Source organism: Babylonia areolata, chromosome 34, assembly GCF_041734735.1.
Source record: "Babylonia areolata isolate BAREFJ2019XMU chromosome 34, ASM4173473v1, whole genome shotgun sequence".
NCBI classification, from domain to species: domain Eukaryota; kingdom Metazoa; phylum Mollusca; class Gastropoda; order Neogastropoda; family Buccinidae; genus Babylonia; species Babylonia areolata.
In genome coordinates, this window is record NC_134909.1 from 9256410 (window position 1) to 9281409 (window position 25000).

General features: G+C 43.1%; 2 protein-coding genes across 3 annotated transcripts in view; both read right to left on the reverse strand.

Moving 5' to 3' along the window:
• The window catches only part of LOC143277318 (uncharacterized), a 25813-nt gene extending 2235 nt beyond the window's left edge, over positions 1–23578 (reverse strand). The window contains exons 1-15 of one of the 2 annotated variants that reach the window (XM_076582100.1): positions 23347–23578; positions 22757–23074; positions 17835–17980; positions 16151–16337; positions 15162–15434; positions 12671–12801; positions 11343–11526; positions 8284–8473; positions 7444–7541; positions 6520–6663; positions 6137–6173; positions 4476–4537; positions 3207–3281; positions 1386–1472; positions 1–662 (exon numbers count right to left, since the gene is read on the reverse strand). The exon at positions 1–662 is cut by the window's left edge and continues 2235 nt beyond it. In XM_076582100.1, the coding sequence (XP_076438215.1) occupies positions 631–662; positions 1386–1472; positions 3207–3281; positions 4476–4537; positions 6137–6173; positions 6520–6663; positions 7444–7541; positions 8284–8473; positions 11343–11526; positions 12671–12801; positions 15162–15434; positions 16151–16337; positions 17835–17980; positions 22757–23074; positions 23347–23413 (2031 nt within the window). In that variant the 5' untranslated portion in view covers positions 23414–23578 and the 3' untranslated portion in view covers positions 1–630. Of the gene's footprint in view, positions 663–1385; positions 1473–3206; positions 3282–4475; positions 4538–6136; positions 6174–6519; positions 6664–7443; positions 7593–8283; positions 8474–11342; positions 11527–12670; positions 12802–15161; positions 15435–16150; positions 16338–17834; positions 17981–22756; positions 23075–23346 lie in introns of both variants that reach the window. The other variant, XM_076582099.1, reaches the window with a different exon arrangement.
• LOC143277613 (uncharacterized) overlaps positions 1–25000 on the reverse strand; it is a 236577-nt gene that overhangs the window by 158589 nt on the left and 52988 nt on the right. The window lies entirely within an intron of this gene.

Here is a 25000-nt window from a genome sequence, read left to right on the forward strand (position 1 = left end):
TCGCAAATTATCAATCGAATGCACAATTCCGACAGTGACAAGAGTGTTTTCAGGCAAAATGACTGCCTTTGACTGAAACTGGCAGTAAGTCTATTGTGGCTGATTTCATACCCTTGTGAAAATATCCATTTGCAGAAGACACGTTGATTGTGTAGTTAGTGTCAGTGTGTGTGTTCTGTCATGATTCTTTTCTTGAAACTGTCGACAAGAAATAAAACATCACGCCGTCTTTAAACCCGAAACAAACGTACCAGCATTGAACCAGAAATGACCCAATCAAATCTTGTACATCCAGAGACAAAACAGAAAAGACATTCAAGATCCAGAAATGCAGCTTAATCCGGAAGATTTAAACATATCATTGGTATGAGTAGAAACATTTTTTCCAGTGTGTTCAATCCAAATTTGGCACTGACAAAGTATTTCCAAAATAAAATAAATGTGTTCAAGTTAACCACACACACACACACACACACACACACACACACACACACACACGGACGGATACAGAGACAGCCGAAACGTGTAGTTACACAGACTCACATCATGTGTAAAACACACACGTAAGAGAAGAAGAAGAAGAAACGCCTCATTCCAAGTTAGGCAATCACCTCTGTGATGCTGCAGCAGCTAACCGGAATTTTCATAACCACCGTCCGTTCCTGGAAAACAAAATGAAAATACTAAGAGAGTTACACAGAGACAGAGACAGACAGAGAGAGAGAGAGAGAGAGAGAGAGAGAGAGAGAGAGAGAGAGAGAGAGAGAGAGACTGTCAGACAGTCAGACAGAGAGACAGAGACAGAGATAAAGAGAGACAAAGTGTGTGTGTGCGTGTCTACATAGGAAGACACAGAGAGAGACAGACTGGGTCAGAGAAACAGTGTGAGAGAGGCAGACAAAGATGGACAGAGGGAGAGACAGAGAGAGGTGAGGGAAACATAAAAGAGAGAGACAGGGCAGATAGAGAGACAGAAGGGAGGTTGATCGATACAGAGTGGTAAAACAAAGGGAAAGAGAGGAATGATGGACGAGTACAGAGAGACAGAGAGAGACAGACAGACAGACAGAGACAGAGAGACAGAGTAGGAGGAAGGGAAGACAGACAAAAACAAACACACAGAGACAGTGAAAACAACATGTATATCCATGGACATCGGAAAACGTGTTGGAACACTTGCCTGTACAAAACATTAATTATTCACAATGATAAACACACTCACGCACATGCACTCACGTGTGCACAGACACAGACACATACTGGAACACACACACACACACACACACACACACACACACACATGTATGCATGTACAAACACACACACACACACACACACACACACACACACACACACACACACACACACACACACAGGAGAATTACCCGAGGTGTGTGGAGGTGGAGACATGGCACTGTACACAGACTTCAGTCCTATGTCAATCGGCTTCAGCTCTTCATACGGCCCTGTGTCTGGAACAACACACACAGTGAACAGCTCACACCACGTGTTACAGTCATGTTGAACAACACACAGTGAACAGCTCACACCACGTGTTACAGTCATGTTGAACAACACACAGTGAACAGCTCACACCACGTGTTACAGTCATGTTGAACAACACACAGTGAACAGCTCACACCACGTGTTACAGTCATGTTGAACAACACACACAGTGAACAGCTCACACCACGTGTTACAGTCATGTTGAACGTCCAACACTCACCTCAGGGGATACTGCTGACGGGAATCACCATCCTGGGAAAGTGGGGAGGAGGACATACAGGGGCCGTAATCAAGACAAAAATCATTTTGCCTGAAGACAAGTTACCCTTGACAGGGCAGAGACCCGCGGTTACAGTTTGCCTTGAAGGCCAGGTTGTCTTCGTATTCATGACACACAAAGTGCACTCATGCAGCTAACCCGTGGTCTATAAATAAACATCCCGGGGATTCCCTTCTGCGCATGCTCTTTTACTTCGCACTGCGCCACAGTGTGACAATTAAAGAAAAGAAAAAAAAGCTTTAGTAGCAAAACATTAATTAGAGTCAGCATCTTGTCAAATCAAGGGGCCACTTTCACATTCTGACACATCTGTCCTCCCTGCTTGACAGCTAATTGCAAAAATGAACCAAAATAACGGAGTTCGGATTGACATATTTCTCTGGAATGAACGAATTTTGATGATCTGCAAACTTCGGGCATTCCAAATCTATTGTTTGCAAGTGCACTCACTTCACAGCTACATACGTCTACCAGTCTCAATATGTCATTTTTGACTGCCAAGTGAACAAAGGATAAAATCAAACTATCAGAGGCTGGATTCAAGACATGGTCTCTCTGCAAAACGCCTGTTTTCCTTTGAAATAACCACCGCAACAAAAGGATTCGCCATGTTTACCTCTGCTTCGTGGGTTGTCACCCTTGGTGGATAGTAAGGGTAAATTGTCTCCAGGTTTGTAGAACTGCAGGTTGGTTTTTGTGTTCCTGAATACCGGATATTGCTAACCCTCAGGCAGTTTGCCTTGCCTCAGGCAGATTACCCCCAGGCACACATTTAATCACAGGCAGGATGGTCTCTGAATACAGCCCCAGAACGACACCATGAAAAGAATGTAACAGAATCGTGCAAAAAGCCAAACAGCGAAGTGGTCAACGCTTTGCACTTCTGAAATTTACGACCACAAAGATATGTAAAAGATTTGGGATTAATCAAAAGCAATGATAAACGAAACTAAAGTACCAACGTATACATTAAGAACAGAACTAACCCACAGCCCAGTACACACAACAAAGACTTGTGGATATGTTTGCTGAAGCCTGCAGTAAAGAGGGACAAACAGATAACACCAGAGTGTTGATCGAGAATACGATGAGAAAAATAACATATACAAATTTGCTATCCAGAAAATAATATTTGTTGTATCAAACATGAAAATAATGTAAAGTAACAACAAAAATCAAATCTTTTTGCACAATTGGCACATAATAATTTGTTTAAATATTTTGAAGGTGTGCATCCATGTAACCAACAAGCATATAAATGAATGTATAAAGGAGAAGAAGAAAAAAAGAAGAAAAAAAGACATAACTATGAAGGCAAAGAAAAAGAAACGTCATTTGTTTAATTGATCAGTCAATCGATGGAGTTGTGATTATTCATTAATCCCTTCATTCGTTCAGCCAAGAACAGGAGGAGCATTACCTGAGGTGTGTGATGTGTGTGGAGCTTCAGACACAGCTCTGATCTCAGACCTCACTTCTTCGTACGGCCCTGTGTCTGCAACAGCAGTCATTCACCTTGCTGACACACTGACTGTGAAGCCTGGGTAGGTGTCGTTACTTTACACACTTTGTCAACCGACACATACACACTTTTTTTTCAGGGTTTTCTTCATAAGAGTGAATGCTTTGGATCAGTGATTGGTATTGTGGGCTGACGTTTTGGAACGAGGATTAAAAAAAATAATAAATAAATAAAAAGAGCAGGAAAATGTGGCGAAAACAACCATGTTATTTAATGAAACAACAGTCAAAACACTTCCTTGAAATGTGCAAGTGGAAACTATCAGACACAGCCCAGGGGGCAAGTAAGAAGGAATGGTAATCCACAGGGAACTAAAGAAAAAATCTCTTGGCAGTAAATCCCAAGTTAAAAACTCGACACCACCCCAAAAGTCTAAATTCCTCACTGGATGATACACGATTTCCTGAAAAAAATTCTTTTAATAAAATGATAGTCTTAACATTCCCTTAAACTCTCTTTATTTAATAATAATGCTAACATGAACATCCATGACATCTTGTTCCAAGCTCATGTAGTTTTTAAAGTTAAAGGTTAAACCAAGACTGATTTATGATGCTTTTTCATGGAAAACGAAGACACCATGGCTTGGATTAACCATTCACTCGATAACAGCATATCATTATGCATCATTCAGGCTTGTGATGCAGTGTCTAGTTTTTCATCTCGGAACATACTGTCAAAAGTTCACTTTAGTCCCCTGTGGATTATCATCCCTTGTTATTGGCCTCCATTGACCGTGTCCAGTAATTTTCCTCTTATAGTTTCAAAGACAGTGTTCAGACAACCATTTTTATTCAAACATGATTTTCGCAACAGTTTTCTGCTGAGATTAGTTGTTGTTTGTTTTAAGGAATACTCTTACAAAAGAAAGGTTCTTTCCGTTCTACGGGGAGTTTCTCTTTGCCAAATTGAGAATGTTTCTCTCCAGTCAGCAGCCAGGTGCAAGTAGCAGGCCCAAGGAGCACTCCACGGGAGTGACAAAACGGCCAGTAAATGCAACAATGAGACATTTCTAAACTCACTCCCTAACCCCTGCACTCCCAACACCAAGTGAAAATAAGACTTTTTACGTTAAAAATTAAACCAAGGCTATTTTTCAACGCTTCTACCCCTTCATCATGAAAGACGTTAATAGATTTAATCAAATGTGACCTTGGTAAAGCTTACCATCTGTGGCCACACCACTAGCAATGGGTGACATTGCCAAGGGGGTCTCCGTTCTGGCAGCCCTGAAAATACATGAGGTGTTTGTGATGTCCTGTCAGACCACAGCAGTGACTATGGTGTTTGTGATGTCCTGTCAGACCACAACAGTCACTATGGTGTTTGTGATGTCCTGTCAGACCACAACAGTCACTATGGTGTTTGTTATGTCCTGTTTGACCACAACAGTGACTATGGTGTTTGTAATGTCCTGTCAGACCACAACAGTGACTATGGTGTTTGTAATGTCCTGTCAGACCACAACAGTGACTATGGTGTTTGTAATGTCCTGTCAGACCACAGCAGTGACTATGGTGTTTGTAATGTCCTGTCAGACCACAACAGTGACTATGGTGTTTGTGATGTCCTGTCAAAGGACAACAGTGACTATGGTGTTTGTAATGTCCTGTCAGACCACAACATTGACTATGGTGTTTGTGATATCCTGACAGACCACAACAGTCACTATGGTGTTTGTAATGTCCTGTCAGACCACAACATTGACTATGGTGTTTGTGATATCCTGACAGACCACAACAGTCACTATGGTGTTTGTAATGTCCTGTCAGACCACAACAGTGACTATGGTGTTTGTAATATCCTGTCAGACCACAACAGTCACTATGGTGTTTGTAATGTCCTGTCAGACCACAACAGTCACTATGGTGTTTGTGATGTCCTGTCAGACCACAACAGTGACTATGGTGTTTGTAATGTCCTGTCAAACCACAACAGTGACTATGGTGTTTGTAATGTCCTGTCAAAGAACAACAGTGACTATGGTGTTTGTAATGTCCTGTCAATTCACAGCACTGGCTGTGGTGTTTGTAATGTCCTGACAGACCACAACAGTGACTATGGTGTTTGTAATGTCCTGTCAGACCACAACAGTGACTATGGTGTTTGTAATATCCTGTCAGACCACAACAGTGACTATGGTGTTTGTAATATCCTGTCAGACCACAACAGTGACTATGGTGTTTGTAATATCATGTAAGACCACAACACACACTATAGTGTTTGTAATGTCCTGTCAGACCACAACAGTGACTATGGTGTTTGTAATGTCCTGTCAGACCACAACAGTGACTATGATGTTTGTAATACCCTGTCAATTCACAGCACTGGCTGTGGTGTTTGTAATATCCTGTACAACAGTGGCTATGATGTTTTTATTATTCTCTCAGACTGTAGAAACACAGTTGTTTTTATTTTCCTATCAGACTTCAGTGACACAGTACAACATAAACTATGGTGTTTTGACTTCATCAGGTGTTCATATTGCTCAAAGGGAGTGACACAGACATACACCACACTCCCCCTCAACCACCCACACCCACACGTACGTGTATCCAAGTGCACACGCACTGATACATGCAGATATGCAAATCCAAACATACGACCAGAAAACCAAGCAATCGTTTGACTGGCTAAAGATTTTTTTGGTCGTGTACTGCAGATGAAAAATAGTGATAATTATAGTTTGGTGTATTAAGTGTAAAACTGTGATGTCCTCGGAATAAGTATCATGTTAACATTGTCTATTTATTTAATTACTGATCTAATCGTTTTCAATTACATACTCAATGTTGCGAATTGGAAGTGATACACAGAGATGTACATACCTCTCATCCACTGACTTGTGGGTTGTTGGCTGCTCTGCTGAAAACATGAGAAGATTGAGACAAAACCATTAACAAAAGAAGACAAAGGCCCACACATATAAAAAAAAAAAAAACAAAAAAACACCTACACTCATTGTACTCTCTCTCTCTCTCTCTCTCTCTCTCTCTCTCTCTCTCTCTCTCTCTCTCTCTCTCTCTTTCTCTCTCTCTCTCTCTCTCTCTCTCTCTCTGTGGTAAAATTTCCGTTTGTCTTAACCCTCCATACCCTACTCCAACCAAACCAATCTGTGTGTGCGTGTGTGTGTGTCTGTCTGTCTGTCTGTGTGTGTGTGTGTGTCTGTGTCTGTCTGTGCATGTCTATGCTTGGGAGTATAATACCACACCTGTTGTCGGCAGCCCTCTCCGTCTCTTCACGTACTGGTAGATATTCAACACAAGAAGAACGACCACAATGACTGACAGTATGGCCACCACCACGATCAGCGGGACTTCGTTACTTGTAGATGTCTGGCCTCCGCTGTGTGTACCTGTACATGAATAAATCACTGCATTATAAATCGAAAAAAAAAAAAAAAAAAAATATCGAAGTTGATCAAGAGGGACACAACAGAATAAAATGAAACACGACGAAGAGTGAATTTCAAAAGAACACAAAACACAGAAAGACGACAAATAAATATTCAACCCATCTTGATCTGCTGGTCAGTAACAGACACACATGACAATGGTGTACCTTTCAGACTACAGTCAGAGACACTTCAGACCAATTCATCATCCACAGTGTTTATCAGAGAACAATACATGCGTTATATCATTGCTTCTTTATACCTATGCTTTTTCACTGAGATAATCACATACTAGAATCCATTTTATTCAATCAGTCTGCTTCATTACACTGAGACCCCCGAAAATGGAGTATGGCTGCCTACATGGCGGGGTAAAAACGGTCATACACGTAAAAGCCCACTCGTGTACATGCGATTGAACGTGGAAGGTGCAGCCCACGAACGAAGAAGAAAAAGAAGATTACACTGAGGATTTGTAACTGAGATGTCACATAGTAGCATCACGTTTATTCTTATTTAATCAACAAGTCAATAAACTGAACGATACTGCAGCAAGAAAGTTGTTCACCATGCCACAGTCAGTTAATCGTTTGCTTCATGATATGGAGGAAGGGGGAGTTAGAGTACTCTTCTGTGAGTGAAGATAAAAATGATGCATTATCTCTCTCTCTCTCTCTCTCTCTCTCTCTCTCTCTCTCTCTCTCTTTCTCCCCCCCCCCCCCCCCCCTCTCTCTCTCTCACTTTGCATCTGAAGTCGGAAGATGAAGAAGACAGCCTGGTTCTCTGTTTCCATGGTGACGTTGTATAGACCAGTCCAGTCCTTTGTCACGTTGGACGCTCTGAGAAGACAACTGGATTTGTATGCCACGCTTGGTTGGCTACAGGTGACACTGTCATGATAACGATCATAAGTTGCGTGTGAATTCAAGTAAACCAACTGATAAACTATTACTCCTGCTCCTGCCATCGCTACCCCCACCGTGAATGCTACTGCTAGTGCTACTACTACCACTGCTGCTACATTCCTGCTGCCGCTGATTTCAATGAGGGTGAAGATGAATCAGATAAACAGACATCCAAACAAAAAGACGACCAGAAACGAAAAATCCAGACACAACAATGATATGAAACACAGGCACCCCAACACAAAAATGATCAGAAACAAATACATTCAAACAAAAAGATAATCAGAAATGCAAACATCCAAACATAGAGACAATCAAAAACACAGACATCCAGACACAAAGATAATCAGAAAGACACATATTGCACGCTCAAACCAGCCCGACAGACAAAAAGAAACACTGGAACCCAAAAGCAGGGATACACTGGTGACAGAGACACAATGAAACACAGACAACTTGGAAATACATGCACTGACTCTGTGTGTGTGTGTGTGTGTGTGTGTGTGTGTGTGTGTGTGTGTGTGTGTGTGTGTGTGTGTGTGTGTGTGTGTGTGTGAATCATTTTTTTTTACGTGTGGATTAAGCTGGAAATTGCTAGGAAAAGAAAAGTAAGTTGAAGACCCTCAATCCTATCAACCCCCCTAGCAAAGAACAGCACCAGTTTTATCCTTCTCACCTGAGGAGTCCAGGTGTGGGTTGACTCCCCGGGCCTGTGTCGTCAGACCCCAGGTAGAGGAAGCTGGCAGTGTGAGGAGTGGCTGTGGTCAGGATCTGGAAGTGAAGTTCTCCTTGTCCTTTGCTGTTGTCCAGCACTGGAACTCCGTCTTCTTGGAAGTAAAAACTGTCACTTGGGATTCGGAGTCCACCTGGTTGCCATATAATATACAGATAGATAGATAGATAGATAGATATATGGATGATAGATGTGTGTGTGTGTGTGTGTGTGTGTGTGTGTGTGTGTGTGTGTGTGTGTGTGTGTGTGTGTGTGTGTGTGAAGACAGAATCATTATTCATAGAACTACCTCATGGTGACAGTCCCAATTCCTGAAAAGCATTACAGTCCAGCCATGGTCTTCAGTCAGAGTCTTCGTTTAATAACCTCCCTTCTTGCAGATGCTGCTGTGTCCCATTACAAGGACAAACATGTTCTGCTAAGCAGTATGTTCAAAGCTGCAGGTATAATGATACACACACACACACTTCTGAATGTTTTTAAATCAAACTTTCACGGAGGTATGAAACTGAAAGATACAATACCAGGATTTGCCAAAATTTGACAGAGTTTGATGCTGCATGGTATTTTCATAAAAGACATATTTCTTTTTTCTTTGCAAACAGCTGATGACTTTGCGTATTGAGGCAGCATTTCATTGTCTGGAGGCTTACAGCTCAAGGCAGGCAGTACCTGCTCCATGAAATTTGAAGTATCTCCCTAGTTTAAAGCCACTCATGGCGTCTCTCCGTATGACAGCCAACACGACACGTGAAGATTGCAGGAAGATGAAATACCCCTACTTGCACAGCAGTCTGTCGTCAGACACACAGAGATGAAATACCCCTACTTGCACAGCAGTCTGTAGTCAGACACACAGAGATGAAATACCCCTACTTGCACAGCAGTCTGTTGTCAGACACACAGAGATGAAATACCCCTACTTGCACAGCAGTCTGTTGTCAGACACACAGAGATGAAATACCCTTACTTGCACAGCAGTCTGTTGTCAGACACAGAGAGATGAAATACCCCTACTTGCACAGCAGTCTGTTGTCAGACACACAGAGATGAAATGCCCCTACTTGCACAGCAGTCTGTTGTCAGACACACAGAGATGAAATACCCCTACTTGCACAGTAGTCTGTCTTCAGACACACAGATATGAAATACCCCTACTTGCACAGCAGTCTGTTGTCAGACACACAGAGATGAAATACCCCTACTTGCACAGTAGTCTGTTGTCAGACACACAGAGATGAAATACCCCTACTTGCACAGTAGTCTGTTGTCAGACACACAGAGATGAAATACCCCTACTTGCACAGTAGTCTGTTGTCAGACACACAGAGATGAAATACCCCTACTTGCACAGCAATCTGTTGTCAGACACACAGAGATGAAATACCCCTACTTGCACAGCAGTCTGTTGTCAGACACACAGAGATGAAATACCCCTACTTGCACAGCAGTCTGTTGTCAGACACACAGATATGAAATACCCCTACTTGCACAGCAGTCTGTCTTCAGACACACAGATATGAAATACCCCTACTTGCACAGCAATCTGTCGTCAGACACACAGAGATGAAATACCCCTACTTGCACAGCAATCTGTCGTCAGACACACAGAGATGAAATACCCCTACTTGCACAGCAGTCTGTTGTCAGACACACAGAGATGAAATACCCCTACTTGCACAGCAGTCTGTTGTCAGACACACAGAGATGAAATACCCCTACTTGCACAGTAGTCTGTCGTCAGACACACAGAGATGAAATACCCCTACTTGCACAGCAGTCTGTTGTCAGACACACAGAGATGAAATACCCCTACTTGCACAGTAGTCTGTTGTCAGACACACAGAGATGAAATACCTCTACTTGCACAGTAGTCTGTTGTCAGACACACAGAGATGAAATACCCCTACTTGCACAGTAGTCTGTTGTCAGACACACAGAGATGAAATACCTCTACTTGCACAGTAGTCTGTTGTCAGACACACAGAGATGAAATACCCCCACTTGCACAGCAGTCTGTTGTCAGACACACAGAGATGAAATACCCCTACTTGCACAGTAGTCTGTCTTCAGACACACAGAGATGAAATACCCCTACTTGCACAGCAGTCTGTCTTCAGACACACAGAGATGAAATACCCCTACTTGCACAGCAGTCTGTCTTCAGACACACAGAGATGAAATACCCCTACTTGCACAGCAGTCTGTAGTCAGACACACAGAGATGAAATACCCCTACTTGCACAACAGTCTGTAGTCAGACACACAGAGATGAAATACCCCTATTTGCACAGCAGTCTGTTGTCAGACACACAGAGATGAAATACCCCTACTTGTACAGCAGTCTGTTGTCAGACACACAGAGATGAAATGCCCCTACTTGCACAGCAGTCTGTCTTCAGACACACAGAGATGAAATACCCCTACTTGCACAGCAGTCTGTTGTCAGACACACAGAGATGAAATGCCCCTACTTGCACAGTAGTCTGTCGTCAGACACACAGAGATGAAATACCCCTACTTGCACAGCAGTCTGTTGTCAGACACACAGAGATGAAATACCCCTATTTGCACAGCCGTCTGTTGTCAGACACACAGAGATGAAATACCCCTACTTGCACAGCAGTCTGTTGTCAGACACACAGAGATGAAATACCCCTACTTGCACAGCAGTCTGTTGTCAGACACACAGAGATGAAATACCCCTATTTGCACAGCAGTCTGTTGTCAGACACACAGAGATGAAATACCCCTACTTGCACAGCAGTCTGTCGTCAGACACACAGAGATGAAATACCCCTATTTGTACAGCAGTCTACTGTCAGACACACAGAGATGAAATACCCCTACTTGCACAGCAGTCTGTTGTCAGACACACAGAGATGAAATACCCCTACTTGCACAGTAGTCTGTCTTCAGACACACAGAGATGAAATACCCCTACTTGCACAGCAATCTGTCATCAGACACACAGAACCAAGGAAGAGAGCATTCCTACTCACACAGAACTCTGAGTGTAGCAGTGGAGTAAACAGGTCTGCCCACACCGTTATCAGCTGTACAGGTGTAAACGGCACTGTTCTCACACCGCACGTTTCTCATAGTGTGTGTCAGCACTGACTGCTGTCCTGTGACGTCAGTGCTCCCGCCCGTTAACCTGGCCACTTCTCTCCCTTGATCGTCAGACTGTCAAAGGAAAACAAATGTCTCTCTCTCTCTGTCTCTGTCTCTGTCTGTCTCTCTCTCTTGCATGTTTTCTTTTTCGTGTGTGTGTGTGTGTGTGTGTGTGTGCATGTGTGTGTGTGTGTGTGTGTGTGTGTGTGTGTGTGTGTGTGTGTGTGTGTGTGTGTGTGTGTGTGTGTGTGTGATGAACATTATTCATCTTTCATACTTGAATATCTGATTAATTAACTCTGTAAACTGGAAAACAAAAGCAAAACAAAACAACACAAAAAACAGACACACTGAAGATTGAAGGGGGTGGGGTGTAGGATTGGGGGGGGGGGGGTTGGAGTAGGAGTGGGTTGCAAGTTTCAAAATTATCATCAATGCTCATACTAGTTTTGAGATACACGTTTTTAACAAGAGACGTCCCTGCCAAACTCTGAATCACCACACTGAATTTGGTTTCCTTTTCATTTCAAACGCACCTGAATGAATAAGATCATACATAAGTTTTGTTTTCTCTCTCTCTCTCTCTCTCTCTCTCTCTCTCTCTCTCTCTCTCTCTCTCTCTCTCTCTCAATAATTAAAACAATGAATTTGAAGGTAGTTAACTATGGTTGATGTTGATGCTGAATTGTTCTTAAAGGAAAGTACAAACTACAAGAAATCACGTGCGAATGGATGGTCAAAACACGTATGTTTTATTGTTTCTTGTTTGATTGTTTGTTTCATTTCTTTCATAATTATTGTGTTGTAAGAGTGCTGCTAATCTTTATTTATCTTCAGTGTTGATAATTTATTTGATCATTATGGGATATATGATCAGTTGGCATTGAAACAAATGTTAACCCCCAAACCTCGTCAAAAGACCTTTTTGTAGACAATGACAATAAACAGTTTCAAGTTTCTCTCTCTCTCTCTCTCTCTCTCTCTCTCTCTCTCTCTCTCTCTCTCTGTGTGTGTGTGTGTGTGTGTGTGTGTGTGTGTGTGTGTGTGTGTGTGTAACCAGCATTATTACGTTCAGTTGCAACGTTAAACAGCCTCAGTTGTGTGCACCTATTTCCATCCCACCTGTGGAATCAAACACTTCCATTGCTGATCTACACAGTTTCCATGGGTCTGTCTAACAGGTCTTTCTCCTAGGAAAGCTGAGTTCAGCACGTACCAAGACCAAGTGAGGAGAAGGTCTGGCAAAGTCAGCAGTGCACTCAAAGATGACGTCAGTGGACTGGCTCTCTGCTACCTCCAGCAGCATGGTCTGTGTGTTGAGTGTCAGCTGGACTGACCTCACTGGGACTGAAACACACCACCGTTACACGGGGCACTGCACTGTACACATACACACACTGTGCTGTGTGTCCATATGACATCATGGGAGACAGAAGGTGGGGGGGGAGGAAGAAGAAGAGGAGGAGGATCATGAGGAGGAGGTGGATCAAGAGGAGGATCATGAGGAGAAGGATCATGAGGAGGATCATGAGGAGAAGGATCATGAGGAGGATCATGAGGAGGAGGAGGATCATAAGGAGGAGGAGGAGGATCATGAGGTGGAGGAGGATCAGGAGGAGGAGGATCGTGAGGAGGATCATGAGGAGGAGGAGGATCATGAGGAGAAGGAGGAGGATCATGAGGAGGAGGATCATGAGGAGGAGGAGGAGGATCATGAGGAGGAGGAGGATCATGAGGAGGAGGAGGAGGATCATGAGGAGAAGGAGGAGGATCATGAGGAGGAGGATCATGAGGAGGAGGAGGAGGATCGTGAGGATGATCATGAGGAGGAGGAGGAGGATCATAAGGAGAATCATGAGGAGGAGGATCATGAGGAGGAGGAGGAGGATCATAAGGAGGATCATGAGGAGGATCATGAGGAGGAGGATCATGAGGAGGATCACGAGGAGGAGGAGGAGGAAGTGGAGCAGCAGCAACAACAGCAGCAACAACAGCAACACAAGAGGCACAGCATTCACTGCTCACGTGTGATTCTTACTCATTTATCTTATCATCCTTTTTTTTCCGAGGGAAATAAACACTCCCCTCACATTTTGTTTTACTCGACTGCTCAACCACAACATCAAGATCATGTTGGAAGGTTCATCCTAAAGTTCACTTGGCACACATTAAAGGCATCCCTGGACTCTTCTGAACATCCAGCAGAAGTGTGTACCAGGAGCCCTGTTGTGTTGCTATGATCTTGACGTGCTCATTTATTTGTTTGATCAGCAATACAGTTGGTCATGTTGAGAGTAAACAACCAGTCAAAATATCATCTGTGTTCCATTTTAAGGTGCGATCCACACAATAATCACTCCAAACAAGTCCAGTTCTTTTGAGAAAATTAGGAACGGCATACCCGACATGTTTTCTTACTATGTACATTTTGATCATGATGTCATCTTCACCTAAATTTCTTCCCAAAATTTCTTGACGTGGAAACAACAGAAAAAGAAATGTTCTAAAATGTGGACTGAATCTCTGCATATGAAATATCTGCTATTGTCGATTTATCTTATTCTGTGAGGTGGAATGGTAGCTGGATATGTATATCTAACGGAAAATGTTCAAGTGTAATCATCTGAGACTTGTTTCTTTAGGTGTTTTGCAAGCAAATGACCATGTGTTGTCATCAAGTTCAAAGATTTGTTTTCAAAGACAAAGGGAATTTTCGTTTTCTATGACAAAAGGACTTTGCAGGTTTGTTTTTGGACTCTTATTATTTTCTGAATGGCTACTGTGCCTTAAGGTTTCCATCCTCATAGAAATACATTATCTGGCTCTGTCACTGTTTCACTTTCACCATTTGCACATTTTGACGTTCATCCTGGTGTCCATTGTTTCCATTTGTCTGGTATTGCATTAAACAATGCGTTATATTCCAATAGTATTTTGCATGGTGAGTACCAACTATTCCCACAATTTCTAGTCTGGTCATCAGCTGTTTTTATAAAATGTCCCTCATTCTTTCAATTCCAGCAATTTTCCACAGTGTGAAAAAGATAGCCTTTCTTCTTTTTCTCTTTTTTTTTAACCAATGAAATGCATGCGTGCATGTTGTGTGTGTGTTTGTGTGTGTGTGTGTGTGTGTGTGTGTGTGTGTGCATCAGTGTCTGTGTCTTTGTGTGTGTGTGTGTGTGTGTGTGTTTGGGGGTGGAGAAAGGTGGCTTTTTTTCGTCATTTGCCTTCTACTGATCTTTGATTTAACTATATTCTTGTGTATTCATTCGTTTGTTCAATTTGTCAAATAATTTTACTTCGTTTCATGTTAATGTTAACACAGACCTAGGGTAGGCCCCCAATGCCTGATCAGCAAGTTGGGTTTATGCCAAAGTCCGGCATGTGCTTCTCTGTATTTTTCTTTTTCTTTCTTTTCAAAACAGCACATGTTGTGTAGCATATATGGATCTGCACGCTCTGACACTCCTTGAAACAGGAACAGAAACTGTATCAAAACATTTCGAGCTGAATTTAAAGTGGCAGTGTGCATGCATAGTGCACCCCCACACACAGGTTAGCCTACACCAGCAAGCACATATGCCACTGACATTCCTAATTTCTTTTCCAGTTCCTTAAATCTGGATAGAAAAAAATGTGTGGGACTCATTATTCATAAATAAATCAAAACAGCACAAAGAAATAGAATAAAATTTAAAAAATCTTACAGGCCACTTGAATAGTGAAGACTTGTCCAGTGATGTCTGTGATCCAGTCGACGTCACAACGAACTGTTTTACCATTGTCAGCTCCGTTGACTGTCAACGTCACTGGTAGAGTGTTGCCACCGTACTGGCCGGGTGTGAAGGTATTGGTGGGTTCCCTGAACTGTAACCGTCCTGCTGGCCGACCCACGTCACCGCTACATGTACATGTCAGTTCTCCGCCCTCCGACACGTAGCCAGTGGGACTGCAGCTGATGCTGGGTGTGGCTGGGGTCTCTGACACACACAATGCAGTACACCTCATATACATACACACAGACCTCCTGCCCTGTGGATTTTTCTTCTGTGTGTGTGTGTGTGTGTGTGTGTGTGTGTGTGTATGTGTGTGTGTGACTGTCTGTGAGAGTCTGCATGCATGGATGTGTGTCTGGTTTAGTATACTGTGATGTTGTTCTGTAGTGTGTGTGTGTGTGTGTGTGTGTGTGTGTGTGTGTGTGTGTGTGTGTGTGTCTGTGAGTGTCTGTATGCATGGATGTGTGTCTGGTTTGGTATGCTGTGATGTTGGTCTGTGTGTGTGTGTGTGTGTGTGTGTGTGTGTGTGTGTGTGTGTGTGTGTGTGTGTGTGTGTGTGTGTGTGTGTGTGTGTGTGTGTGAGCGTGTGAAATCATGTTTCTAATAGCCCAGCTGACACAAAGTGTGTGTATACACCTGTTTGTGTGTTAATATCTTTTAAAAGTAGCAAAAGAAATGATAAACCTGACCATTTGCAAGCAGGATTATAAATGCCACAGAGAACCAATTGGGCTTTGAATTAAATTTCAAATAATTTCAGACATAGATAGATAATCTACCAGAGCACTATAAAGAAAACACTGCTGATCAATGCAGATGGAACTGCATAATTTGTAAATGATTTGAGGTAGAAATGGTTTCAGCTGTTCACCTTAAAAAATGTGCATGCCTGTGTGTGTGTGAAAAGCTTAAAGACGTACCCACAACCACACTGCTGTCTGTCTTCACGGTCTGACCAGGAGAGACAGTCACCCTGTAGGTGTAAGTACCAGCAGTAGCAGACAATGTTCTGTCAGGGAAATCACAGCGACCAGTCCTGACAGAAGTACTGCTGGCAGGGGGATCAATGGTGGGGGCTTTGTTGACGATCTGTGTGTACGACCCGCTCTGAAATAAACAACACTGAGACATGTCAGCCCAGTTTGATACCATTTCATTTGTGTTTTGTTCATAAATTTACTATAAACACTAATAAAAAAATTTTAAAAAAACCAATTGGTATCTCATCATAAAGTTTACAACATATACTTACAGTATTGTTATGGTAAATATTTTTTGTTGTTGTTGGCAATAATTCCTGAACGAAATGATATATGCGATTTTATCATGTAGTTTCTCAGTAAAGATATCAACACAAAAATGTGTGTCCATGCACCACGCATATTCACACACATGTATATTATATGCATACTCACATTCCAACAAACACACACACACACACACACACACACACACACACACACACACACACACACACACACACACACACACACACATTCACAAATAGAGGTACAGTGTGTTAGATAGCAATTTGTTTTTTGTGTTTTTGTTACTGTTACTGATTCAGTGTGAGTAGTTTCTTTTACAGCCAACACCTGTTTCACTGATGAGGTCAAATCAGTGTCTGTCAGTATTTCAACCTGCTGTGGTCATCATTAAGGTGGCAGACACCCCAGAGTCAGCAGATGTCAGTGATAATTTGATATATTCAACACACATATGACATTCCCTCCACTTCCCACTATTACACTTTGTCAAAAACAGACAAAAAATTATTGACCAAACTCAACATTTTTAAATCTTAAATGGTGACACTGAATCCTGGTCCTCTGGGTTCATACCATGAAGGCATGAATCTAAATATATTTCTGTTTAATAATTACGATGTAATAATTAATTGCAATGTTTTTAAAAAGCGAATATGTGAAATGCTTTTATTTCAGAACATATGTTTATTACTCTTGTTTAATCAAGTTATCCGCGTGTGTGGGGTGGGTGTGGATGGGGGGCGGGGGGGGGGTTGCGGTGCGGGTGTGTGCTGATTATCTGGTTGTGGTTTTCCGCAATTCATCTTTATTCTTATCTTATCTGTCTATTATAATCAATGTGCAGTATAGTAGGCTATGTTTACAATTATATTCAAATGGTGTTTCTTGGTTCTTTCTGCTTTTACATTAAGAATACTAGTTATTACCTGCAGTGTGTGGATGTATGTATGAAACGATGTATGTGATATTTTTTACATTTGTATCTTCGTAATATTTGTAGGGGCTGTTGTTGGCTTTTACAGTTATGGTCCCCATGTTGTTTACTTGTCTATGTTGTGATAATGCACCTGACCAAATTTCTCCAGTTGGAGATAATAAAGTTATTCTTATCTTATCTTATCTGATCTTATCTTATCTTATCTTATCTTACGCAGGGGTTATTTTGTAATGCCACTGATCATCATCACCTTTTCTTTTTCTTCTTTAATTTTTTTCTTCGTTTTTTCCTGACAGTTCCAGAGTGTGAATGTTTGAATTCACGTTACAGTTTGCCCCTTGGCTTATCTGCCACACGCACTGTCCACATGACGTACAGACTACTGTCACAAGAACTTACACCTGGACGTTTCTCTTCCCACACACACGAGTACTGTCCAGCTGACGAGAAGATCCTTGTAATGTTCACATTGCCCCTCACTGTCCACCCAGAGCCTGTGGCCGGTGTGGTCACTGTGAGGGTGGGTGTGGATAACTCAGCGTGAACTGTAACACACACACACACACACACACACACACACACACACACACACACACACACACACACACACACACACACACACACACACACACACACACACACACACACACACTCATGTCATATTCAAAGTACACCAATGAAATACCACAGCCCCCCAAAAAATGAACGGGACTGACTTCAATAGAATCCAGTGACCATGGCCAAACAGACCTCTACAGAACAAAGACAACAAGAGTCCTGCTGTCAGTGTGTGCAGTCTGATGGATTGTTTACCAGTCACCATGGAAACTAAACAGGTCTGATGCTAATTACCTAAAAGCTGGATCATTTAATTAAAAATACAACAAATATCAATCAATGGTAATTAGCTAGTCCAGGGCCAATGATTTTTTTTTTCAGCTGTGGCCATGAGGACCACACAACCACCTCAGAAGTGACAATCAAGATATAAGGTCTGTGGTTTGAATCAGGCTGGACAGATGACCTTTTTTTTTCCTCCCCTCACCCCCTTTCCCCACATCCCAAAATCCTTCCCCACAAAACCTTGAGTGGTGGTACCTATGCTTACAGACTGACTTAAAACATGGCATTGTGGGACCCGGATCCAGATTTTTTTTAATGTAGTTTTATCTGTATGATAAACACATATGTTAATATGTGTTAATTTTAGGAAATGCTAGAGCAGTACGTCTAAGAGGCACAAATTAATTCAGACTGAAAGACATTGCTTTCTTCCTGGAAAAACAACAACAGATATACATACATATATATACACCGTGTGTGTGTGTGTGTGTGTGTGTGTGTGTGTGTGTGTGTGTGTGTGTGTGTGTGTGTGTGTGTGTGTGATTTAATTCTCAGAGCATGTCAGAAGTGTTATGTTTGCAAACTACTTGGAAAGGTGAAAAGCAATTTGGTGTGTATTTAACCATGTCACTCTGTCCTCACGAACTGAAAACTGTTCTACACTGTAGGAGTATAGAGTAACAGCCAGACAACAGTGTAAACTGTTCGATCCACATGTGTGTGTCTGATATATTTCCTCTTGTCTGAATGGTGGGGCGTTGCTGCACACATTTACCATTACTGCACAAGCACTTCTGTTTCTGAATTACACACCAGATGTGCCCAGGGCACCATGTACTAACACACCTGTCCTACCCAGTGTGTACACACCAGATGTGCCCAGGGCACCATGTACTAACACACCTGTCCTACACAGTGTGTACATGTGCACCAGATGTGCCCAGGGCACCATGTACTAACACACCTGTCCTACACAGTGTGTACACACCAGATGTGCCCAGGGCACCATGTACTAACACACCTGTCCTACACAGTGTGTACACACCAGATGTGCCCAGGGCACCATGTACTCACACCTGTCCTACACAGTGTGTACACACCAGATGTGCCCAGGGCACCATGTACTAACACACCTGTCCTACCCAGTGTGTACACACCAGATGTGCCCAGGGCACCATGTACTAACACACCTGTCCTACACAGTGTACACATCAGATGTGCCCAGGGCGCCATGTACTCACACCTGTCCAACACAATGTGTACACACCAGATGTGCCCAGGGCACCATGTACTAACACACCTGTCCTACACAGTGTACACACCAGATGTGCCCAGGGCACCATGTACCAACAAACCTGTCGTACACAGTGTGTACACACCAGATGTGCCCAGGGCACCATGTACTCATACACCTGTTCTACACAATGCGTAAATGTGCATCAGATGTGCCCAGGGCACCATGTACTAACACACCTGTCCTACACAATGTGTACACACCAGATGTGCCCAGGGCACCATGTACTAACACACCTGTCCTACACAGTGTACACATCAGATGTGCCCAGGGCACCATGTACTAACACACCTGTCCAACACAATGTGTACACACCAGATGTGCCTAGGGCACCATGTACTTACACACCTGTCCTACACAGTGTGTACACACCAGATGTGCCCAGGGCACCATGTACTCACACCTGTCCTACACAATGTGTACACACCAGATGTGCCCAGGGCACCATGTACTCACACCTGTCCAACACAATGTGTACACACCAGATGTGCCCAGGGCACCATGTACTTACACACCTGTCCTACACAGTGTGTACACACCAGATGTGCCCAGGGCACCATGTACTCACACCTGTCCAACACAATGTGTACACACCAGATGTGCCCAGGGCACCATGTACTAACACACCTGTCCTACACAGTGTGTACACACCAGATGTGCCCAGGGCACCATGTACTAACACACCTGTCCTACACAGTGTACACATCAGATGTGCCCAGGGCGCCATGTACTCACACCTGTCCAACACAATGTGTACACACCAGATGTGCCCAGGGCACCATGTACTAACACACCTGTCCTACACAGTGTACACACCAGATGTGCCCAGGGCACCATGTACCAACAAACCTGTCGTACACAGTGTGTACACACCAGATGTGCCCAGGGCACCATGTACTCATACACCTGTTCTACACAATGCGTAAATGTGCATCAGATGTGCCCAGGGCACCATGTACTAACACACCTGTCCTACACAATGTGTACACACCAGATGTGCCCAGGGCACCATGTACTAACACACCTGTCCTACACAGTGTACACATCAGATGTGCCCAGGGCACCATGTACTAACACACCTGTCCAACACAATGTGTACACACCAGATGTGCCTAGGGCACCATGTACTTACACACCTGTCCTACACAGTGTGTACACACCAGATGTGCCCAGGGCACCATGTACTAACACACCTGTCCTACACAATGTACACACCAGATGTGCCCAGGGCACCATGTACTAACACACCTGTCCTACACAGTGTACACATCAGATGTGCCCAGGGCACCATGTACTAACACACCTGTCCTACACAGTGTACACATCAGATGTGCCCAGGGCACCATGTACTAACACACCTGTCCTACACAGTGTACACACCAGATGTGCCCAGGGCACCATGTACTAACACACCTGTCCTACACAGTGTACACATCAGATGTGCCCAGGGCACAGGGACAGAGAGAGACTGAGACAGAGAAGGGAGGGGAAGAGAGAAAAAGAAAACAACGCCATTATATACCTAAATGTACAAATAATTAATAAAGACAAAACAGGAAACACTGCCAGATTTTGAGTGTTAACCCCAATATATTCCGGTGAGTGCACAGCCAGCTGGCCATGCAGACTGGCCGTGGGAGTGGCTTTGTTGGCTACTGGCCTCACTCCGCACACTGCACAAACTGTCAGATGGCCCTCTGTTGGGTCGGGTTTTTTTTTTTTGGTTTTTTTTGGTTTTTGTTTTTTTTCCATGTCAGCGTTCGTTGGTGTTTTTTTTTGGTTTTTTTTTTAAACATTTTTTTAATTCCATTTTGGTAGGTTGACATTTTACAACAACAACAGCATCTTAATGGACATTTATAAAGAAGAAAACAAAAACAAACAAAGAACAAAAAACAAACAAACAAACACCATAAATACTTGGATAGAAACAGCCAAGCAGCTGGATTATACACTGGTTGGTTATCATCATGGAGTATTATCATTCATTTCTTAAGATCTTACACAAGCTGTCAAGGAATACAAACTGTCAAGTATCTTAGAACACGTTTACGGAAAGTGAACACCTCAATCATTTCTTAGGGTTGTTTTTTTTTTTTCCTGGCTCTTTGGAGAAATCATGCAGGAATTATTTCCCCTTTATCAGAACAACTCAAAAAGGAACAGGTTTGTTGCAAGCAGTGCAACTACTGTCATTAGCAAAATTTACATGAAGCAGTCATTTTAAATACATATATATATATGTGTGTGTGTGTGTGTGTGTGTGTGTGTGTGTGTGTGTGTGTGTGTGTGTGTGTCTTTTATAGTTTTAATCTGGCTCTCCTGATGTTCTTTTTTAATCCTATCTTTCTCTCATGTCCAGACAAAGCAGACGGAAAGTTCCAGCAAGGTTTGAAAACCAAAGCACTATTACCGGTTCTTTTTAGATATGATCAAATTCATGCAAAGTGGAAATGAAAAAGACAATGCTCTGGAACAATGTGCTTCAGTACTGGCAGGAATATGCCTGTGGGTCAATCCCAATCCAGTGTCACAGTCAGAGATACCCACTTCCCCTGTCCCCTCCCATTTTGACTTAGCTCCCACAAACCACCTTTGTATTGTGGCTCAAGGCCAATCCATCAATACAACTTTCAACTTCTCAATCAGAGGAAGCATCTCTCTCCCAACAATGTCTGTTTCCCACTACTGTCCATAGCCAAGAACTGAATAAGTGTTAATATGTGGAAGAGAGACAGACAAAACAGGGAGAGGACACAGGCAAAGTGATAGAGAGCAGAGACAGAGAGAGCAGAGACAGGCAGGCAGAGAAGACAAGACAAACTTCCTTACTTCTGAGGATAACAAATAAACACTGGCATGCTTCTTTTTTCATCCAGTCCTCACACTAAATTGGGTCTACACTTCTCAAAACTAAATGAGAAAAATGACAAAGAAATTGACAGACAGGGACAGATCAAGAAACAGACAGAGACAGACACTGAGACAGAGAGAGACACAGAGACAGACACAAAGACAGAGAAAAAGAAGAAAAAAACAGACCGACAAAAACTCATCTCCGACAGCTGAACACACACCCACACAGAGAGACAGTGGGAGACAGACAGTGTGTATACACACACACACACACACACACACACACACACACACACACACACACACACACACACAGTATCAGACCTACCCACAATGCTGACTGAGCAGGAGGAGTCAGCACAGAAGTAAGTGAAAACAGGAAGACTGGCTGAAGTGACGGTGCTCTTTAAGCCCAGACGACTGGAGGTGGCAGAGAGCTGGGTCAGAGAGAAGGAACGTGACAAACCCTCTCTGTCCAACTGACAGGAGGACCCACAGCTGCCGATAACATTAAACACATCTGGTTGAGTGGATACTGTGTATCTCCACTGTACAGTGCCGGTGTACTCCACACAGGTCAGAGAGAAGTCTGCAGTGTCCGCCACCACCTCCACAGAACCAGAGGCACAGTTCGTGATACGTGTACCTGTCAACACGTGTCATGTCACACACACACACACACACACACACACACACACACACACACACACACACACAGAGAGAGTTCTCAATACGTGTACCTGTCAACACGTATCATGTCTCACACACACACACACACACACACACACACACACACACACACACACACACACACACACACACACACACTGCCTGCACAGTGCCCTCAGACCCTGGTTATGATCCACGTTCTTTTCCCCACACAACCAGACGTGATCACACAGCGACAGTCATCCCCACCTGTAGTCTGCAGCAGCACACAGCAGAAGAAAACACAGGATGACCACGAGAACCACAGACAGCACATGATACTGCTGTACACTGCAACTAGACCACCACTTCCTCACTGTGACAGACAGACACACACTGACAGTGAACAGCAGTGGTAAGACAGGTAATATCGTGTTCCTCTCGCTCAGAGAGTCTGTCGCGGCAATATGCACCAACTGGTGGGAGAATAAATAAAACTTTCTGACCAGGAAGTTTGACACATATAAGGCACAAGCTTTTCAGTGTGTGATAATGAAATAAGTATTAATGTTTGCCAAGTGCGTGTTCGCTTGCGCAACGCTCACTCTCTCTCACAATCAGTGTCCTGAATACTTTTTTTTTTTTCTTCTTTTTTTTTTCTTTTTTTTTTCTTCTTTTTTTTTGTGGGGGGGGGGGGGAGGCTTGGGAGGGGCTGTGTTTTTTTGTTTTTGTTTTGTTTCTGGGGTTGTTTTTTTTTGTTGTTGTTGTTTGTTTTTTTGTTTTGTTTTGTTTTTTTTTTGGGGGGGTGCATGGTTTGATCTTTTTCCTTCATGATATGATGATGTTTGTATCATGATTATGTAGATGTACATGTTTATTATGTAGATGTTTAAATGTGAATGTCATGTCTTTATTTCTTCATCTCTTTGCTACTTTGTGGATGTTTTGATTCATTTTCATTTTCCATTTGCCCTGAGGGCTGGATGAAAAAAAGCACATGTATGCTTATTCCACTTCCCTCAATAAAAAACTTCGTTCGTTCGTTCGTTCGTTCTGTTTCTCTCTCTCAGTCTATATTTACTGTTTATATTTTCTCTCCATACGGTCATACGTGTCTCTGGCTGCCTGTCTTAGTCTGTCTATGTATTTAAGTTTGTACCTCTGCCTCTCGATCCATGTTTGTCTGTGTCTCTCTGTGTTTTATTTCTCTCTGTCACCCAAACCCCCTGTCCCTCTCACTCTGAGCAACAGACATACAAGATGATTCCCTTCACAACGCCAATATATCAGCAAAAGTCACGTTCACCCGGTGACGTGTCCTGTGCAAACTTTCGAGTCCCTATCACCCCACACCCCCGAGTTCTTTGCAACAAACTCCCGCTGTCTTTCCATTAGCTGACAGAGTGAGTGTGTGTGCTGCACGACCCTTGCATGAAATGTAACATGTATCTTAAGCAGTGAACCGGACAAACATAGAAACATTTTGATATTGCTTTCACGAATACACGAATACACAAATTTTATTGTCTATACTTTGGTACAGAGAGTTTCTTTTTGGCAGCAGCACTTCATTTTCTTCATCATGTTAAACATCCTACCGTCCTCCTCCTGCTCCTCCTCTATCCTCTTGTGGTCTTTTTTCCTCTTTCTTTGAAGACTGGAATCAAATGAAGAGTGTAGTGAGTTGTGGCGTCACCTCACCCAGTCACACCCCCTTCTTTTGGCCAGTATGGCGGCACACACACACACGCACACACACACACACACACACACACACACACACACACACACACAGAATCTTTTACGTGCGTATTTGATTTTCTGTTTGCGTGTACACACGAAGGGGGTTCAGGCACTAGCAGATCTGCACATATGTTGTTGACCTGGGAGATCAGGAAATTCCCTACCCTTTACCCACAGGCGC